This window comes from Embiotoca jacksoni, unplaced genomic scaffold (assembly GCF_022577435.1).
Source record: "Embiotoca jacksoni isolate LCO1_2020_lvr unplaced genomic scaffold, fEmbJac1.0.p SCAF_64, whole genome shotgun sequence".
Taxonomy (NCBI): domain Eukaryota; kingdom Metazoa; phylum Chordata; class Actinopteri; family Embiotocidae; genus Embiotoca; species Embiotoca jacksoni.
Window position 1 is genome coordinate 344,634 of NW_027185419.1, and position 19,786 is coordinate 364,419.

A 19,786-nucleotide genomic window follows, 5' to 3' on the forward strand; every position below is an offset into this window, starting at 1 on the left:
TCGACGTGTCCGATTCGTCCCCTCGTCGCCCGCCGGGTTTTTACATCTGCTCATGGATCCTCTCGGCTCGGCTCCGGAGATGAAACATGCCGAGGACATCAGCGACAACCTTTCCTGGTTGAGATGCTCTTCTTTTTTTAATTGAGGCGCTGAGCAGACATCTACTATTTTAAGTTTATACTATAAAAGTTATATTCATTAAAAGAAGTAGCGAAATAACAATTAAAAGAGGCATAAAGATTATAATCCAGTGTAGTCAGAGCACAAATCGGAATATTAAAAGCGTTTTCTATAATCATAAAAAAGATTCGGATCGTCTGAGGCAGCAGCTCTGGTACTTTAATAGACTATGATAACAATAATGATAATAATAATGGTAATAATAATGAAAAAGGTTTTTTTTAAGCAGTTGAGTTAAAATTTTTTATGGAAATTTAAAAAAATAAGTTCATAATAAGCCTGAAGACGTTTCTTAAGATAAGATAATACTCTAATTTGAAAAATAATGTTTTTCTTTTTCAAATTTTCCACATCACGCGCGTGAACTTATCGGACCGTGTCATATCACACTTGTAAGCACGTATCTGAGGCTTTTTGTTGTTGTTGCTATTTGCAAGTGAACAGATGAGATTCGTCTCGACATCACCAAGCTGTCTGCGTGGGTTGCTGTGGTAACGACGTACACGTAGCTACGCCGCTGACGCGGCTTTCCGACACGGACGTTGTTTTTTCTTATCGAAATAAAAATCTCCGCTCTCCGATAGCTCTGCTAGCGGCAGCGTAGATTCTGCTCACCTTTTATTATCATACAGTAATGAATATAACAAAAAATTGGATTTGACTGCATAAAAAAAAATGTATTCAAAGCCGTTAAAAACTTAACAGACTCCCATTTTTGAGTTACGTATTATTATATGTATATACATAATAATATTATATAATATCCTGTCGTTAAATGACTGGATTTGACAAAAATCTGATGTACGCTGGCAGTCTGAACACAAAGTCTCATAAAGCATCATTCTGAAAAGTAAAAGTAAAATAAAAAGGAGACTTTAAACTTTTTCTATCTGGATTCTGTCTCCCACTTCCTTCAGGCCTCTCTGAGCCGCCGAGGTGGAAGTCTGATGACGGAAGATGAGCGCACGGCTAACGAGGCCGGTTTGAATATAGATCTCGATTTGGAGACTGAGACGACGGGGCGGTTGGAGCCGAGCGGCGACGGTGTCATCTGAGACGAGCTCAGATAAACGTGGAGGTGGTGGAGGTGAAGTGAGGAGGACGTGTCGGAGTAAAGCAGTTCGTTCTACGACGATATTAAAACACACTGAAGCAGAAACATAAAATGAAGACTCCCTTTGAGTGAGTGAGAGTGTGTGTGTGTGTGTGAGTGTGTGTGTGTGTGTGAGTGTGTGTGTGTGTGTGTGTGTGTGTGTGTATGTGTGTGTGTGTGTGTGTGTGTGTGAGTGTGTGTGTGTGTGTGTGTTCCTCTCACCATTGCGTTGGGGGGGACCTCGGCCCATCTGCTGGTTCATGCCGAACGGGTCCTGAGGGTTCGGGTTCATCGCGCTCGTATGGAGAGCCGAGTCCGAGTTGGTTCTGTGTGGGAGGAGGAGGAAGAGGAGGAGGAAGAAGAGTTATACGAAGTGTTCCAGCACCTTGGACAGAGGCAGAGGGCTTCTCAGGGGCCATAAAAGGTCAGTGAGTCACTCGGTGTGTGTGTGTGTGTGTGTGTGTGTGTGTGTGTGTGTGTGTGTGTGTGTGTGTGTGTGGTCAATGTGAAGCCTGCAGATGAATGCAGCCTGTTTGGAGGCAGAGCAGCAACACACACACACACACACACACACACACACACACACACACACACACACACACACACACACACACACACACACACACACACTCCACTAAGTGATGTAAACAACATTTGGGCTCAAAAACAAATCACCTTAAAGCGCTTTAGAGGAACACTTATTATCTGTTAATTATACCGAGACAGGTACACCCATTTGAACATATTTTCTTAAAATATTTACATCGGTTGCCTGTCGGCTTCTGCATTGATTTTTAAAGCACTTCCTGGTCTTTGCAACCATCTTATAAAATCACACGAGCAGCAACCAGCGGCGACGTCGCCCCCGTTTGGTTTTGTGAACGGCCGTCGCAAAGCCTCGAGTTTTTGTAAATTTGGCACCGGCGCCGTCTTTGCTAGTTTGGAGCAGGAAGTAACCATATTTGGTGGCGGGCTAAAGGGGGAGGCACGCACACACACACGCACACACACACACACACACACACACACCTATATCACCTCAGCTGAGAGCTTTTATTTACTCCATTAAGACTCTTTCATGAGTCACTCCCGCTCTCCTTCCAGTTCGCGGTAGAAAAAGTGTTGTAATCACATCTTTTGATCCGAGCTGATGCTTTTAAAGCTGCCGGCTTTGGTTTTATTCTGTCAGTTATTGTAGACGCAATTATTCTGGGGAAGAAAAAAGAAAAGAAAAAAAACCGCCTGAACAAAAACTCCGATTCTAAAGACCTTTATGGCACTTTTTTTGTTTTGTTAATAAATGATTTGGTTATTTGAAGGAGATTTCACATCAAGTTCCTTTAACTGCAGCAAACCAGAGTGACCAGCTTTATATTAAAAATCATGCATTTTTTAATTTTAATAACAACATTTTGGTGTATATTTTCTGTATTACGGTGTAATTAATCTAATTTATCACTTTTTTTGTTTTTTTTAATGGCAGGATATTTAACATTAGAAATGTTCTGTATTAAAAGCAGTAAATGGTTAAATTTGTAGTCGTCCACTTTTTAAATAAAATATTTCCTTAAATCATCATTTTGTTTTGTTAAATGACAAAATTGCTTTTGTGGAAAAATTTGATATTTCTCAAAGTATGTTTTTCCTCTTTTTTTACTGTCATATCAGGATTTTTTTTTAAAAAGGTTTTAAATGATAGTCCGGCAGTTTGTGTTCATATAACAGTAAATTGATTTTATGAGCATCAGTTTTTTTACAGTTGGACATCTCAGAGAAGTCCTGTTGTTGTTGTTGTTGTTGTTGTTGGTTTCACACAATTCTAAAGGAAACCCCAGCTGACTCTTGAGGCCTGACTGGATTCAGGTTTTAATCAAGACAGCCAAAAAGCACGTTTCTATTTACAAAATATATATTTTTTTAAATCACCGTTCAATTTCGGGCGCATTGATATTTCTGATATTTTTTCCAGAACAAAGCAAAATATTATGTTCTTTTGCCGTGAACATTAATGAAATTTCTACTGAAAACTTTTGAGGAATCAAAGGAAAACATTTTCACAAACAATACAAGTAAAAACGTTTTTTTTTTTGTTTTTTTTTTAACAAAAAGGATGTAAAGAAAAGTGAGAAAACGTGAAAAACAACAAAAAGGGAAGCTTTGATGTTAGAGTGCGAAGGAGCCGGGAGTCCTGAAGCCGGTTAGTACGAGAAACAACTATCGATCCAGAAAACAGCACATTAAAAAGATGAGCGCAGAACAACAAAGAGAAAAATGAAACCAGAAGGGTTCGTGACTTTTTTTTTTTTTTTTTTTGCAGCCTTTCCTATAGCAGCGCTTTAAAGGAAGGAAAAAAAAAGGATTATTGAGATGTTAAGAAATCAGCCGGAGATTCACAAGGAATAGAAAAAAAAAAAAAAAAAGGATGTTACGCAGCCGAGAGAGACAAGAGGACAGAAACTGTTGGCGTCTGTGAGCGAGAGGCATAAAAGTAGTAAAGAGAGGAGATGGTGGTGGTGGTGGTGAGGGGTGGAGGTCAAGGGTCACCTGTTGAGTTGTGATAATAATCTAAACCCAGGCCGTTTTTCCTCAGTCCATGGCTGCTGTTCCCTTCAAAGAGAGAGACAGAGAGAAAAAAAAAAAAAAAAAAGCATGACGGACACATTATTTTTGTTTGTTGAGTGGGTGAAAGCAGAGACCCCCTGAATCCTGCTTCAAGAGAAGAAGAAGAAAAATCACATTTGTATTGGATATAAAAAAAAAGAAAAGAAGAAAGACCCTGGAAAACACTCCATGCTGCTTTTTACTCTTGAAGGAGGAAAAAAATAAATAAAAAAAAATGGAAAGACGGGAGCAAAAGGAAAAGCAGAAGTGAAGATCAGAGGAAGTGAAAACAAAGACGACGAGCGCTAATGGGAACGACGACCGCAGTCCTCCGAGGAACAACGAAAACAAGTCGATGTGAAGAGTCATTGTCGGAGGGCTGAGATGGGCCGGGGAGGGGGAGGGGGGGGCTAAGTGGATCTTTACTGAAGCGTTCAGCTAAGAAAAAAAAAAGAAAAGGGGGTCCTGACTCATCCTGAGAGTAACAGAGGCAAAAAAATAAAAATACAACAAAGTTTTACTGAAAACTGGCTTCTTCAAACTGTCCGTGTTGTTGGCGTGTTTGTTTACCAGAATGTAACCTGAGTGATAATCGAAGCCTCGGGTTCAGAATTTTGTCCGGCGCCATCTTTGCTAGTTCGTAGCAGGAAGTGACCATATTTGGACGAGCTGGATTTGATAAGAGAAGTTGAATGGGAGTCTATGGAGCCGGAGGTTTTTTTGGAGCCGACCTCTAGTGGTGCTCGGTGGTATTGCAGCTTGAGGCACTTCTACTTAATTTTTCAGAAGTTACTTTTTTTGGAGCCAACCTCTGGTGGTAAACTTCCTGAAACTCCCTGACCTCGGTGTGTGTGTGTGTCGTTACCTGGTGAAGCAACGCTTTGTGATTGAAGGGTGTATCGCCTGTAACTTATATTTAGATGCATGACCTAAACTGAGGAATGCAGATGAGTTGCGTGGCGCTCCACCCGTCAAAACACAAATATCTCACGCGTTGACGTGTTGATTTGAAAGAGTAAAAAAAAAAAGATTCTCGGCCGAGAGCAGTCGTAATATATATGAAAATATATATATATATATATGAAAGCAGCAAATCAGACCACCTAGATGGAGGATAAAAAAAAAAAATCAAAAAGCCCCTCCAGACAACAACAACCTCCCAGAAAAACACAGCAGTGGAAAAACCTTCTCTTTTCTAGCGGTCGGCCGTCTCCGGGGAGCCTCGGTCTGAGATTTCATCCCGGGAGAGAGAGATGCTCGGTACGGGAACGGCAGGCCAAAGATGGCTGAATGGAGGAGAGCGAGAGAGACAGGGAGGGGGGGCGGGAGGGAGGGGGAAGAGGGAGAGGGGGGAGGAGGGAGGAGGGAGGGCGTGGGACTCGGGATGGAGGCTCTGACCCCTGAATGCAAGATGGTCTCCGGAGGGACGCCGAGGTCCGATACCTCCGGGACCGTCTTTCAGGAACCGATCCGCCCCCTCGAAGAGCTTCTCTTGTGTCCGAACATGACACCGTCCGTGACCTCGAGAGGAACGATGCTGGATATATTAAATTTAAAAAATGATCCAAATCACGATGGAGGGATTAAAGTTGGGAAATCACTCCTTTTTTTTTTTGTTCCCCCTAACATGTTGGCCGGAGCGGTTAAAAGTTCCTGTGAACTCAGTTTCCTGTCGAGCCGTTAAGCACCGGCCTCGCTGCCTTTTAAACACTGAAATACAGCAGGAGGCTGGAATAAGCTTGACGTGTGTCGCTGTAATACATGCAGATGTAGCCGTATCTGTGTTTTTATGTGCCGAGTGTCTCGATTATGTCCATTCAGATCGACTCAATAATTAGTTCTTTCAGATTTTTTTGTCCCGGCGCCATCTTTGCTAGTTCGGAGCGGTTTTGGAGCAGGAAGTGACCATATTTGGACGAAAATACGACTTATTTATTTCATGCTCATTTTCTAATTAAAGATTTATTACTTTCAAAACTAATAAGAAGGAGTGACTTTAGCAAAAAAAACAAACAAAAAAACCGAGATAACTCGTGGATAAATTTTATTGACTAGTTGAATGGGAGTCTATGGAGCCGACCTCTAGTGGCACTCTGTGGTATTGCAGCTTCAGACACTTCCTGAGGTCGCAGCATCTCTGTCGCTGCGTATTGGTACGAAACGATTAAAAAAAAATAAATAAAAAAAAATGCTAAAGAGCTCAAGTGCCTGAGACTTTTGGACACATATTTTAAAGCTGCACATTTTTTCTCTCGTGTTCCCCTTTTCTTCTGCTCAAGTTGGTCCGAACAGACTTCAACAGATGTCTCGCGCTGCGTCAGCAGAAAGCGTCGCACCGCTGCCGCGAAACAGTTAAAGGAGCTCTGCGGCTCTTCTCCACAACTGACTAGCGATAATGCAGTGCAGATGTAGCTGGAGTTGTAAACACTTCACCGCCCTGCTCTCCTGCACCCTCCCCCCCTCCACCCCGACTCCCCCCTCCTCCCCCGAGACTGACGAGAATCTCCTTCTCCAGAGCAGCGACGCAAGAGCCCAAGGACGCTCGTTAACTTTAACCAACGTGGTTTTAAATGTGTTCAGCATATTAAGACGGGAGCAACAGAAGGAACAGACCCCCCTCCCCCCCAGCCCTCCTTTCCAACAGTGTGTTACGTCTTTATTTAAAGTTCCACTTGAAAACAAAACATTGTGAAAAAAATAAAAAAATAAATAATAATCCTGCTCCACCGTCCACATAGACAGCAAAGAGGCCACTCTTGCACAACGCTGCTGTTGTAATGACATTAATCATAACCTAATTTATGAAATTACCAGATTGCACATTGGAAACGTCCGTTTAAAAAAAAAAAAAAACACACACAAACGCTGAGTGGTGAAAACTGGAGCCGTCTGTCTTCAGTATGACTCTTGATAAGTCGTCCAACTGTCTCCTGTAGATCTTAGATGAGGGGTCTCCAGATACTTTGACAACTAGCTGAGCTGAGCTCCACCCAAACCAGCTTATCAGCTTCTTGCAAACCGCAGAGACGAGATATTTGACTTCATGGGTCCATCGATTATCAACCTGGAAGCTTTCGTCACGTGTTAATCCATAAAATACATCGTAAAGAAAGTTGATTTGAGGAAGTAGAGCGGTTGAATTTTGAGGTGAGCGTTCACGTCACGCGTTTTAAATTGCTTTCCTGAACCGTGCCGCTCGTCAGTCTCGTCTTGACTTCATGGTTTCTTTTCTGTTCGGAGAAGGCGGGCTCGAGCTACGCGTGCAATTAAGAAAAGCTTTTCTACAAACACTTCTTGTGTAACGTGCACCTTGACGTGGCTAACTGGTCCGATTCTTTTCATCACGGTGCAGAAATCTCCCACAAATAACTCAACTAAAGTAAAAATCCTCTGATTGTTAGTAGACGCATGAACATTTGGCAGATTGTTTTTTTCTTTGTGTTCTCCAAGTTGTCAAACCAACATCGGTTCAGGCCAAAACCATATCTCTGCCTGTGACTGGTGAATTTGGGCCAAAATCCACTCCTGAGGGGGCGGGGGTAGGGAGGGGGGAGTTTATCCCCGTTGCACACTGTGACGACAATCTGCTGCAAGTCGGAGCAGGAGGCCAGATTTGGCGAGCCAACGGAGCCGATCACAGAGGAGACGAGCGCAGTGAATCGGAGGAGGGAGAACCTGTTTGCAGTTTCATTCAACAGGGTTCCAACAAACACTCACTTTTCATGACTTTTCTCCGACTAAAAAGCTGCAATCACAAAAAACAACAACTGTTTACCGATTACACTTTTATTCCTTTACCAGGTAGTACTTCAAAAAAAAAAAAAAAAGGTTCTTTCTCGACTAATTCCCGCAATAAAAACTTTTTGAGGAAGATCTGCTGCAAAATTAAAAACATGTTTTGTTTGCAACAATCACAAAAGAAAAAAATCCAGGAGGAACTGATCAGGAAATGTAATCTTGATCTAAAAGCAGTCGCTGCCTCAGTGCCACGTGGCTCTCTCTCCGCCGGACACACCCACCGACGTCTGGTGGCCCGGCGAGGACGTGTTTTTTGTGTCGTCAACAATGACGAGAGAGGGGTGGGGTGGGGGGGGGGGGGGGGGGCTCGTTGGTGGAAGAGGACGATGGGACGGGCGGCCCGCCAAGGCAGAACACAAAACACAAGTGCAAAGACAGAGACTGAAAGGAAAGTGAGTGGTGGGAGGAGCTTGGCTCAGCTTTTTTTTTTTTTTATCACAGGCCCATAATTCACTCCCTCATAAACACTGAGAGAAAAAAAAAAAAAAAAGAAAGAAGCTGTCTGCCAAATACACTGACTGCTCAGCAAGGCAACGATCACAGCTGCAAGGAGGAAGAAATCTTGTGGTGCAAATCAAGGCCGTCGTTTTTCCTGCTCGACACTGAGATTGAATTGCAACTAAATTGGAGGGGGTCATGGGGAGGGGGTGGGGGTGGGGGCAGCGACAAAATAAAACCCCCCTTGAACAGTAGGACGACTGCTGACGGGCATGACCTTTAAAAAAACTAAAGAAAAGGCTACCTGTCAAACGTCTTCAGTTTAAGAGGCAGCCCTTCCCGGGGCGAACACAGCAGTCACACACTCCAAACAATTTGTGCGGGCACAATCGAGGCCGACAATCGAGGCCAACCACCCCACCACCACCACCCCACCCACCACGCCCCCTAATCACGCTGCCCCGCGCTCCTTCACTCGGACATCCGCAGATGATTCCCACTTCTTAAATTTGCGTTTGATCGAGATTGGCTGAAAAAGACAATACTAGCGTGGCACAGGAGAGGCTTCAAAACAGGAAATGTTTCCAGAGACAGGAAACAGTTCCTGTTGTAAAATAATAGTGTAGTCGGGAGGAGGAAGCAGAAGAAGACGACAAACGTTAACGGCTCAACCGATGCGGTTACTCACCTCCTCCAGTTGTTGTCGGGCGGCGGGGAAAGGTACACCGCTCCGTACGGAGAGCTCTCCATGTGGCGGGTTTTCGTCAAGGAAATTAAAAACACAGCACAGAAATATATGAAAGACAATGACATAAAACTCTAGACATAAAAGCGACTTCTGACGCCGATGTTTGATAAAAAAAAAAAATTAAAAAAGGGGGACGAGGACGTGTTCTACCTCCATGTTTAAGCACAAATTCACTGCATAGAAATAAAAAAAAAAAAAAAAGAAAAGAAAAAGGTTTTAACATGTTTAAAGAAAAAGTCCCCGTTGCAGTAAAAGACAAGTGCGAACAATAGAGCTCAAATATTTCATGAAACAACGACAGCATTATTTGATTTACTGCCGAATGCGAGAAGGGTGGGACTTCGGCCGAGGGGGGCGCAGGAGGGAGGGAGGGGGGGGGGGGTTCTTCTGCCCAAGCTCCGGCACTTTAAAAGGCAGCTGCTTTTAAGACCGGGTGTTAAAAAAGAAAAGAAAAAAGGAAGCAGAAGCCACTCAAGGCCGCTCACTGTTCCACGAAGCCTCCGCCGAAAGGCCTTAGACTATTATGGACTGTTATCAGCAGCGAGGCAGATTTACGGAGACCGTTGTCACTCATCACCTCTTGCACTAAAAACACAGGGGTTAAGCCCTCCTTGTAAAAACATACACAAACACAAACCTGCCACAATCCTGTCAAACTGGATTAACACAACTTTTTAACAACCACGGTGGCTATAGAACCGGCCAGAGACAATACGTACGGAGAAATATCTTTACGCTACGGACGAGGCTGGAAAATCAATCTTGGGAAATCACTGCATGGGCTCAGGAACATTTACTGAAAATCATAGTCTGAGTACTTTCTCTGGGTCCGAGCTCATTTAAGATGGACTGAGTGCAAATGTGTAAAACCGTCCTTCAATCTTTTTGTTATGATCAGGACAAAACTTGACTTTACTGAGGAAAAATAATCACACAAAAAAACTGAGAAAGAAACATGAAAACATCGTTGGACGGTCAATGAAAAGGGGAACGGATTTCGGATTTTGGATTTTCCTCGACAAAGATTTTATGCATCTGTTCTGATCCGGCATGTGAACCCATGTCTCACACCACTTAAAACTTCGCTAATTACATCGCAATCTTTAAAAAAAATAAATAAAATAATGTAAAACCATATCTGACTCGCTGCCAAATCAACATATATGTATTTAAAATAAAAAAATTAAATACAAATAAAATATCTGCACATTCAACCCTGAATGGTAACTTCAAATTACAGAAAAAGTAAAAAAAACAAAAACTTAAATCGATACTCGCAGCTTCATAACAAAACAAAAATAAATCTCTCTCTCTCTCTCACACACACACACGACCTCAACGTGCGCTCATAGTATGACTCTCCTGCTGTCAAATGTCCACGAGGCGTAAAGTAAAGCGTCACCTTTCAAATTAGCATACTGACTAATTTGTGCTGCCGGCAGCGGCGGCGGCCTCCGCTGGGAAGTGTCGTCACATGTGAAAGAAAACTAAAAAAAACGCCGCCACAAACACAAACACAAACCACACGTCAGAAAAACAAGGAAAGATGAGCGACCACCTGGAAGCCTGGACGCCCACCTTCCGCATCGCCGTGACGACGCCACCGGCGTCACACAGAGGGAAAAGACAAAAAAAAAAAAAGGATATCTGCCGTCCGTGCTTGTCGATGGGTCGGCGGTGGGGGGAGTTGATGCGGTTGCGGTCCCTGTGGACCCTCTCGACGAGCCCGTGGTGGCGGGTCCCTCGGACCGAGTCCAACCCGGAGGGGAAACCGCCCTGGGGGGAGACGGAGAAAGGGGCGGGGCCACATGGATTAGCTAGTTATCAAAGTGTGCTTATGTGAATTGAATGTAATAAAAGTACAATTAAGTACACTGTTATTGTTGAACAAGTACAACCCAGTTTCTTTGTTTCTCTGCGATCTGATTGGTCAGCTGAACATTTGGAACAAATCGTCATGACAACAACAAATCATCATTAAGGGATCTCTTTCAAACTTGTGATTTAACAGCATGTCGTAGAGCATCGTGTGTATTACAGCTCCAATAAAAAAACAAATAAAAAATAAAAAACATAACTGCAATAAAACAATTTAAAGGGCTGCAGGTGGCAATAAGATGGTGAAATACAATTTGGGAAAAAGCTCATCAGACGCCACAAACACTTCAGGGAGTTATAGCAACGCATTTTTTTGTCCGTTGCCGTGACGATTGTGCAGTAAACTAGCTGATAATGTGAAGTCATCTCGCAGGAATGTGCTCTTGGGTCCGAGGAGGTCCGGACGTGTTGCGACAAAAGTTGAGTCCTGTTCAAGTTTTTTTTTTTTTTTTTGCTCGACAGACCCATTTCTCTCTCTCTCTCTCTCTCTCTCTCTCTCTGTCTGTCTGTCTGTCTGTCTGTCTGTCTCTGTCTCTCTCTGTCTGTCTTTATTTTGTATTTTTGATGAAGTCTTCTGCATCAGCAGCTGCAGAGCTGTTCAAATACATGAGGAGGCGGCTTTTTATTTTTTTATTCTCACAGTACTCCTGTCAGTCTGAACAGAGCCTGAGGAGGTTCTGGTGCTGCAGTGAATTCAGTCAGAATGGACTATAAGGCCCCCCCCCCCCCCCCCCAAAAAAAAAAAAGACGTTTGAAGTCAACCCCAAAAAAAAACATGGATGTTTGTCTTTAAAACTCCCGCTTCACCTTGAGATCTCAATCTACCAAATTCAAGGTCTTTTTTTTTTTTCAAGGACGATCGCGTCCGACCGGCAGTTTAACAGCGATGCAGAGCAACGGACCTTCAGAAGTGCAAACAAGCATCTCCTGAGAGAGCGTTAAATAATTTAGAGCTTCTGCTAGACTGAAAAAAAAAAAAAAAAAGATGGAATAAAATATCAGCGCGGTGATTTCTGGGCTCTGCTCGGTGCGGCGGTTGAAACTGTGCGACTGAAACATGGCTCCTCTGTGGCTCCTGTATCTGTGTCGGCCCTCCGAGGGGAGCGGCACACCAGAATAAAGTCCAGGTGAAGGTGGCCTTGTTACACGGGGAAAAGAATAACCCTTTGAGACGGAGCAGTCATCGCAACGCCGTGATCCAGAAACCAGAAACCAGAAACCCTCCACTGAGGGAGAAGGCCGAACTCTCACTGCCTCCTCTGGGGAACCAAAACCACGACGAACCCCCGGGAAGAAAAGGGGCTTCCAGATCCCACCGGATGATAATCGTTTGTCAGCGCCGATTCAATTAAATGCATGCGTTGATTTCTATACGAGCGGGAATTACAGGGTGAACCACACGGTCAGTGCAAAAAAAAAAAGAAAGAACTAATTAGATGTGGAATTATATAATAACTCCAATTCCCCCAAAAAAGTTGTTAAATATACACACATACAAAAAAAAAACAGAAACCAATGATATTTAATGGAAAATTGACCCAAAGAAAACATGTATCTCTGGAGGGATCTCCGTTTCCATGGCAACACATCGGGGGTTTATGACCAACAACTGGAAAGCAATCGTAGAAGCGAATGCAACGTATGCAATGTTTACGACTCCAGGAAGTAGGCCGACCCCTTAGCAACGCCCCTAGCAACAGAGACGAGATCCAGTCCGTTTTATTTGCTTTTCTAGAGACGGTTTCTCAAACTGAATAAATGCAGCAGATAGAAACACTAAACTGCTCAGCTAGCTCAGTCTGGTTGGAACTAAGATATCTGATGAAAAAATATATCGATGGGTCATTTAATAGACCTATAACAAGTAGAAACTACATTATGTTACATATTATATGGAATTCAATTCCAATTGTATATTCCCTTTGAGGAAGTGGAGTGATATTTACTGGTGATGATCAGGGTGTGATGTCATGATGATTTGTTCCAAATGTTCAGTTGATCAATCAGATCTCTGGGTTTGGAGCTACTTGTTGTTATATCTTTCTTTTTTTTTTTTCCCATTATGGTGTAAACAAAAATTGTATTCTGTGGGAATGAATTGTAAATCAAGTATTATGAAATCCGTGATATTTCATATTTGCTTTCTGTCTTGAGAGAGAGGTGTCAGTACATTTGAATTGTTGTGCTTTGCGTGGGTGCGATGAGCTCCCTCACCTGAAATTCATTGCTGGCGTTGCCGATCTGATTGACGTTGGGCAGCGAGCCTCCGTAGTACTGAGCCCGAGACTGAGACAGACGAAGCTGCTGGATCTTCTGAAACTGCACCTGTCGGGTTCAAAACAAAATTAAAAAAAACAGACAAAACAAGTGTCAAGAGAGATTATGAATTCTGGTTCCTTTCCTTCCTCGAAAACCTCACAAATGTCAGTGCCTCTTCCAGGGATTTGAAGGAAAACTGTGGATTTGAAGATTTAAAATGTTCATTCTTCTTAAAACACTTCGTCATTTAAGTCACGTTTCACATTTGAGAAGATATTCATCATCCCTATCGCCACGTTGTATGAATCTTTGACCCCGCCCCTATTCATACGTGATAAAATGCCAAAAAAAAGAATTGATCACAAATACAATTAAAATTGATTATCTTGAATGAAAGGCAGCATTATTTGCAATTTAACCAACGCGAGTCTCAAGAACACACTCGAGGAAAAATGGCCACGCTCGACTTGCAAAGCCGACGATCTCGTCTCGGAAAACAGAGGGCAGCTTGTTGCGTCCAGGTGAGTTACACAGAACCACAACCAGGCCAATAAAGAGGGCACATTTTCCTTCAACTGCCGAAAGGGCACAATTTGAATCTCAAAGACTGACCTCAGTTGATGTTATTAATAGATTCACAAAGAGCAGACAGAGATCTGTCAAAGAGAGTTAAAATAATAATAAGCGACTAAAACGTGACTAAAAACTAGGAGCTGCATTCTGTTCATTATTTAGACGGCGCGTTTACCTTGTTTTGCAGACACTTTTCTCTGGCTGGTTAGATTGAATCGAAATAAAGTCGCGATAGTTACAACAAAAAACTAGGAATCGCTGCCTTATCCGTGGCTTTGCACTTATATCATACACTGTATATAGTGAAGACTTAAAAAAAACGGAATTCTAATGTTTTCAAGTTTTGGCCAATAAAGCTAAAAACAGTAGATAAAGCTTCAAATATGGATGTTGCTCCAAAAAAAATTAATATATATATATATATATAAAAAAAGCTACAAGTTGTAAAAAGGTAGATGCTTCACAAACATCTTCAGCCCGACATAAAACTGTACATAAAAGTGTTCGTAGATTTCGGCTCGGAAAAATGAGGCCGATGCGGGAAGCGCCTCAAGCTGCAATACCACCGAGTGCCACTAGAGGCTGGCTCAAAAAAAAAAAAAGAAGCCTCCTGTTTCCATAGACTCCCATTCAACTACTCAATAAAATTTCCCCACGAGTTATGCTCGGTGTTTGCTAAAGTCGCTCATTCTTATTAGTTTGGAAAATAATCACTCATTAAATTGGAAAAATAAGATTCGAAAAGAACTGTTTTTATGGGCGTGCCTGTTTGATTGACAGGTCTGTGGTGCAGTCAGATTACAGCTATCGGTGGGCGGGGCGTAGTATCGCCGGGGTCTGCAAACAGATTAAGTCAGATCAAGTCAGATCCACCGCTCCCCCCCATATAAAGTCGTCATTACTTCATCGTCTTATCCGTTTCACGCATCCGTGTGATATTTTGTCATAATTTAGCGTCTGAGACCTTGAAACATATTTGGTGAGTCCACAGTGACCCTTCGAACACCAAAACACACTCAGTTCCTCCTTCAGTCCCTTTTGTGCCCGAATTACAATAAAAAATTCCCTCCAAGTGTTCCCGAGATATTGTGCACAGACATCATTGTACGTGAAGACAGACGAGAAGACCTGGAAACACGCCTGCGGTCACGGCTGAACCTGAAAGAAGCAAAAATAACACAACAAAAAAAACCAAGCCTACTGAGGGAAACCTCCTCTTCTCTCCACCATCGACAGTCCTGGTGAGAACTGAGCCCGACACAATTGTTACATAAAGCGCCTGATTGCAATTATGTGAGCCGACTGCATTCATATTATTGCATAATTGCTAGAAACGTTTCCATTCGTCCGTATTCATAAAAACAGCAGGATGAAAAACAACAACAGAAATGTCACATTTAATTGTTAATGATGTGTGACTGGTTCTATCTTTTAAAGTCGTGTCATTACGTCCCCGTTTTTCTGCTCAGCGCCACCGCGGACAGTTCCTTGTTCATTTTTATTATTAGGGCCCGAGCACCGAATGGCCTGAGCACCAAATGGTCCGAAAGCCTTATTGGTTTTCAAGGAATTATTATTCTGCTTTTTCGTACTAAATAAATTGCCTTTTTGGCAGTTTTAACATACTCAAAAACTCATGAAAGTTGGTCCTCAGGTCAGTCCCGGCGAAGAATTACGTATTTTAGTGGTTTCCCAAGTGGGCGTGGCCAAATGGCTCGCTGGCGCTCCCTAAACTGATGCCCCGGCGGCTATATTTACCTACATGCACGAAATTCGGTGGACATGTGTATTACACACCTAGATGTACAAAAAAAGTCTCTTGCACCTCAACGCAACAGGAAGTCCGCCATTTTGAATTTAGTCGTCATTTTTGGTGATTCGCACGTGTTGTACTGTAACGAACTCCTACAGATTTTTGTCGGACGGACTTGAAATTTCGTCAGTGCACTCTCAACACCTTTGGGATGAAGAGTTGTTAAAATTTGTACTCGTCAGTGTCAGTTTATATTCCAGTGATATGATTTGTTCACTTGCGGGAATTTAAAAAGAAACCGCAAGTTTGCTTGAATTTGCGTTAAATTATTGCGACCGCAAGATTTCCCGGTTGGTAATAATGTAGGACATATGATAAAGACATGAAAATAATAATAATAACAAATCCTTACTTAAACCTCTTGCTCAACTGTTGGATATTACGCAACATCCAGCATGCAAGCATTCATCCCTCACAAGGATGCATAATCCCTCCAGAGTTCGTGCACTCGGGTACAATGTGCGGTTCTCCGGAGGCCCCTCGGGGGGCCCTTTGGTCGCTGGTGTAAAACCCATTGGAAGCAGCTACCTCTAATTGCAGCCGTTTGTTGCCAGCGTGCCCTTCAGCCTCACTGATGGAGCGTTTTCTGTCTCGCCGGGGTCACCGACAGTTCATATACTTTGTGGACAACTTTTTCATTCAGCGTCGCCCTAAAAAAAAAAAAAACACATCCTCCGCGACTCCGCATTCAGGACACTCCCTTCGCACAGAAAGAGCACATTGTGAATCAATGGTATGAGAATAATGCATAAAAAAAAAAAAAAAAAAAAAAAGGGCCCTTTTATAATCAACCCAGAGAGACACTATTTTTATTACCAGGAATGTGTACTGTGTAGGTTTGACATTTTCTGGACTTGGAGGGGAAAACAAAATGAAGACATACTTCCATTAAAAGAGCATTTTGAACTGAAACCATGGCAAAGACGGGGGAAGGGGGGCAGGGGGGGGGGGGGGGGGAGACGGACGACACATAGATTACAATCCACACAAACACAAATCGGCTTTTTAAAGGTTTTTCCAATCATCCGGCTCAAACAATATCTGGAAATACACCAAGTAATCAAAATGTGTTTTAAGGGTTTAAACGGAAACCGCTCCGACGAACTTCCAATCCGGCCTGAGATTAGTACGATTAGGAGCCGTTAAGAGATTTCGATATCAATATTAATCTCCGCTTACGAGTAAATATCAGTCTCCACTCCCGTTCTTTATTAATCCTCATTGTGTGTCGTGACACTCTGACATCAGAGTATGTTCATTTTAGAGCTGCAACCGAAGCTATTTATTAGCATTTAATTTTGTCCATCACATGTACCCAAAGCCTCAAGTAAGATCTATAAATGTGATATTTGTTGGACAAAGAGCCCAAAACCCAAAGATATTAAATTCACAATGATTTATAACAAACCAAAGGCAGCAAAAACTTTTGTATTTATACTTTATATTTTGACCGATATGGCTCAAAACAATTACTGAAATAATTAATCAACTGTCAAAACAGTTGTTTTTCTGTATAAACATTGATGAATCTCTATTTTATGTTACATGTCCTGCTTTGTAGAGTGAATACAACACTTTCTGATATGATACGACTAAAACAATCAGTCCATTAATTGATTAATCGATAACATTCAATACAATTCTGATATTCCAACTTCTTTAATGGGATGATTTGGTACTTTTTCTGTTACCCGTCAGTGTAAACAGGAAATCTGTGAATGGGTCATCTCGGATGGTTTTTTCAAAGCACATTCTGACATTTTAAAGTCTGAATAATTAATTGAATAATTAATAATATATCACCAATACGACAGAAATCATCGTTTTCAATGAGATTTTTTTTCTTTAAACTTTTCACGCTTTTGTGAAAACCTTCGAAATGTTTGAGACAAAAACTCTCATTCCTACTTCTGAAATACACTTCTTTTTTTTTTTACACAGTTGATAATTACAATTATATCAAAAACATGAAATTAATTTCTTAGCCGTCTTCAGGTACATAAAACGTGACCCCACGCAGCAGGAGACTGTCGGGATTCCTCGTTGCTTCGGCATTTGGACGATGTGCTCTATATTTCATGAGTCACACGGGAACACCTGAGGGCCGACGAATGCACAAGGAAGCTCTGCCAAATGCCATATTTATGTGAATAATAATCGATAATGTGTATATAATGACTTGTTGGGGGGGGGGGGGTGCAAATAGGAGGCAGAAAAATTATATAATTTTACTGGAATGCAGCTTCAAAACCTGGGAAAAGACCAAATTTACGGTATATCACGATATCCAAAAATCGGTATCTGGTCTCAACGATATCAATTGCCAAAACTTGGCAAACCTTTACACAGTATAACTCGACAGGAAAGACACTGCCTTCCTTTGGATATCTGTAATAGTTATAACTTGTTTATGCAAATCACTGCAACCTTAAAAACATCCCAGCTGTGTCACATCTGCTCCAAACTTTCTCCTTTTGTTCCCGACAGCTTCACTATTTTAACTGCTGTTTGTTTTTAATGGCACACAAGTTCACTTGCAGGTTGAATGTATGCAGAGAAACAAGAAGTACTGGTTTGAATGGCAGCAACCTGAGCCAGCAAGGTGGAAAGTCTGTCTGACAGCAGCCGGGAGTGCTGTGGCAGGTGGAGGGGAAGGGGGAGAGGGAGGCGAGGGGGTGGGGAGAGGGAGGCGAGGGGGGTGGGGGGGAGAAGACCACCAATATCATGACAATAAACTGATATTAAAACCAATAATGAAGCACACTTTACCCTGGAGACGGTGAGGTCCGTCATGAGCTGCTCGAAGGCCCGCGTCTCCTCTGCTTGCTTCTGGTTGTGCAGCGCGATCTTCTCGCTGAACTTCCTGGGGTTGGAGCCACCTGTGCCCGGGGAGCCGGACATCGTTGCAGGGCCGCACTTTGCTACAACTTCCTCGGGTACACAAAAAAAAGAGAAAAAAAAAAAAGAAAAAAAGTGGAAGTGGTCTTTACTTTCCAAAGTCTCTCGGTGAACGTTGCCGCAAAGCCATCCAGAGTTTGTATTTTTTTTTGTATTTTTTTTTTTACAACCACCACATTTACCGGTTATAGTTCCAAACCGGGGCGGGGGGGAGCTCAACGCTGGCTCGGCTGCAGCGTCACAGCTGAGCCGAGAGCTCTCGGAGCTAACACGGCTAAAAAAAAAAAAAAAAAAAAAAAAAACTCCGTTCATAAAAGTTGTCTTCTTACGCGTAGAGAAAAAAAAAAAAAAAAAAAAAAAAGCAGGAAGTCAATAAAAGCCTTTCGCGTATGACCCGAGTTCACTTTAATAACTTTCGCGCCGCGACGGAACTTCTTCCATTTTGACTTGTTTGAACCACTTGTTTGAATGTAGCTCCGCTAGCGCCTCGCTGCTAGCACCACGCAGCATCGCCGTTCGTTAGCTAAGCTGCTGCTGTCAGCGCCGCCATCCCCCCCCCCTCCTCCCGAGACGGTTTTGGGACACTTTCAACGCTCCTCCTCAAGTCAACATCCGACAAAAAAAACACACAAAAACCCGTCGTAAAGGCCGATTAATGTCAATATAAGTATCCGTGTGTGTGTGTGTGGAGTTGGAGTTGTTAAGCCTCCGTCGGGCTGAGATCTCGTTAGCGGAGCTCAACCGGCGGCGGGGCGGAAAAACAAAAAAACAAAAAGGTTGTTTTTGTTTGTTTTGTTGTTGTTTGTTTTTTTTTGTTCGGTAAAATGTTGTATTTCAACAAGTGTCCGCTGGTCTCCGGCGGGGGGACTTCACCCCGCACCAAACCGGGAGAAGTATATTCCCAAACCACCAACCCGACGGAGGAGCCCCATCCGCGGCTCCCCTCCCACCTGCGGACGTCCCGGGTCTTGTTGTTAATCCGCAGCGGGCGAAGCGAAGCTGCAGCAGGGCGGAGATCTCCGGCGAACTCCGGCGCGACGACTCGCTCTCTCTTCCCTCCTCCTCCCGAGCGCGGAGATAAACAAACCCCCGCACGGTGAACCGGAGAGAGGCTTCGGCTTCGGCTTTTGGTTCGGTTCGGTTCGGTTCGTCGCGGCTCAAAGCAGACAGCGTACCCGTCCTTGGCTGCCGGAGCTGCGGGACGTCAAACTCGGATCCGCGAGGCTCGTTATCCTCAACAGGACTGCGAGAACAATATTAACCTCGTTAAACAGGGCGCTACCAGCGGCGTCCGGCAGGGCGGCGACAGAGTCAACACAGAACACCCCCCCCCCCCCGGCTCTCTATGGGATTATTAATATTTATCACTATTATTAAAAGATAACATCTTTAGAAGAGGGTAGAGCTTTAATTTAATCAGCTCAAATACACTACAGTAAAATATATATTTATTTGTTTTTGTGTATATAGTTTATGTGTATTTATTCATTTCTTTCTTGCTTTTCTA

General features: G+C 43.0%; 1 protein-coding gene across 9 annotated transcripts in view; it reads right to left on the reverse strand.

The window, feature by feature from the left end:
* crtc3 (CREB regulated transcription coactivator 3) overlaps window positions 1-19,533 on the reverse strand; it is a 32,168-nt gene extending 12,635 nt beyond the window's left edge. For 4 of the 9 annotated variants that reach the window (XM_069175151.1, XM_069175148.1, XM_069175150.1 and 1 more), the window contains exons 1-6: window positions 18,151-19,533; window positions 12,951-13,061; window positions 10,504-10,634; window positions 8,799-8,858; window positions 3,818-3,880; window positions 1,496-1,599 (exon numbers count right to left, since the gene is read on the reverse strand). In XM_069175151.1, coding sequence (XP_069031252.1) covers window positions 1,496-1,599; window positions 3,818-3,880; window positions 8,799-8,858; window positions 10,504-10,634; window positions 12,951-13,061; window positions 18,151-18,591 — 910 coding nt within the window. In that variant the 5' untranslated portion in view covers window positions 18,592-19,533. The remainder of the gene's footprint in view (window positions 1-1,495; window positions 1,600-3,817; window positions 3,881-8,798; window positions 8,859-10,503; window positions 10,635-12,950; window positions 13,062-18,150) is intronic. The other 5 variants (XM_069175155.1, XM_069175153.1, XM_069175149.1 and 2 more) reach the window with 2 other exon arrangements.
* Between the last annotated feature and the right edge of the window lie 253 nt (window positions 19,534-19,786).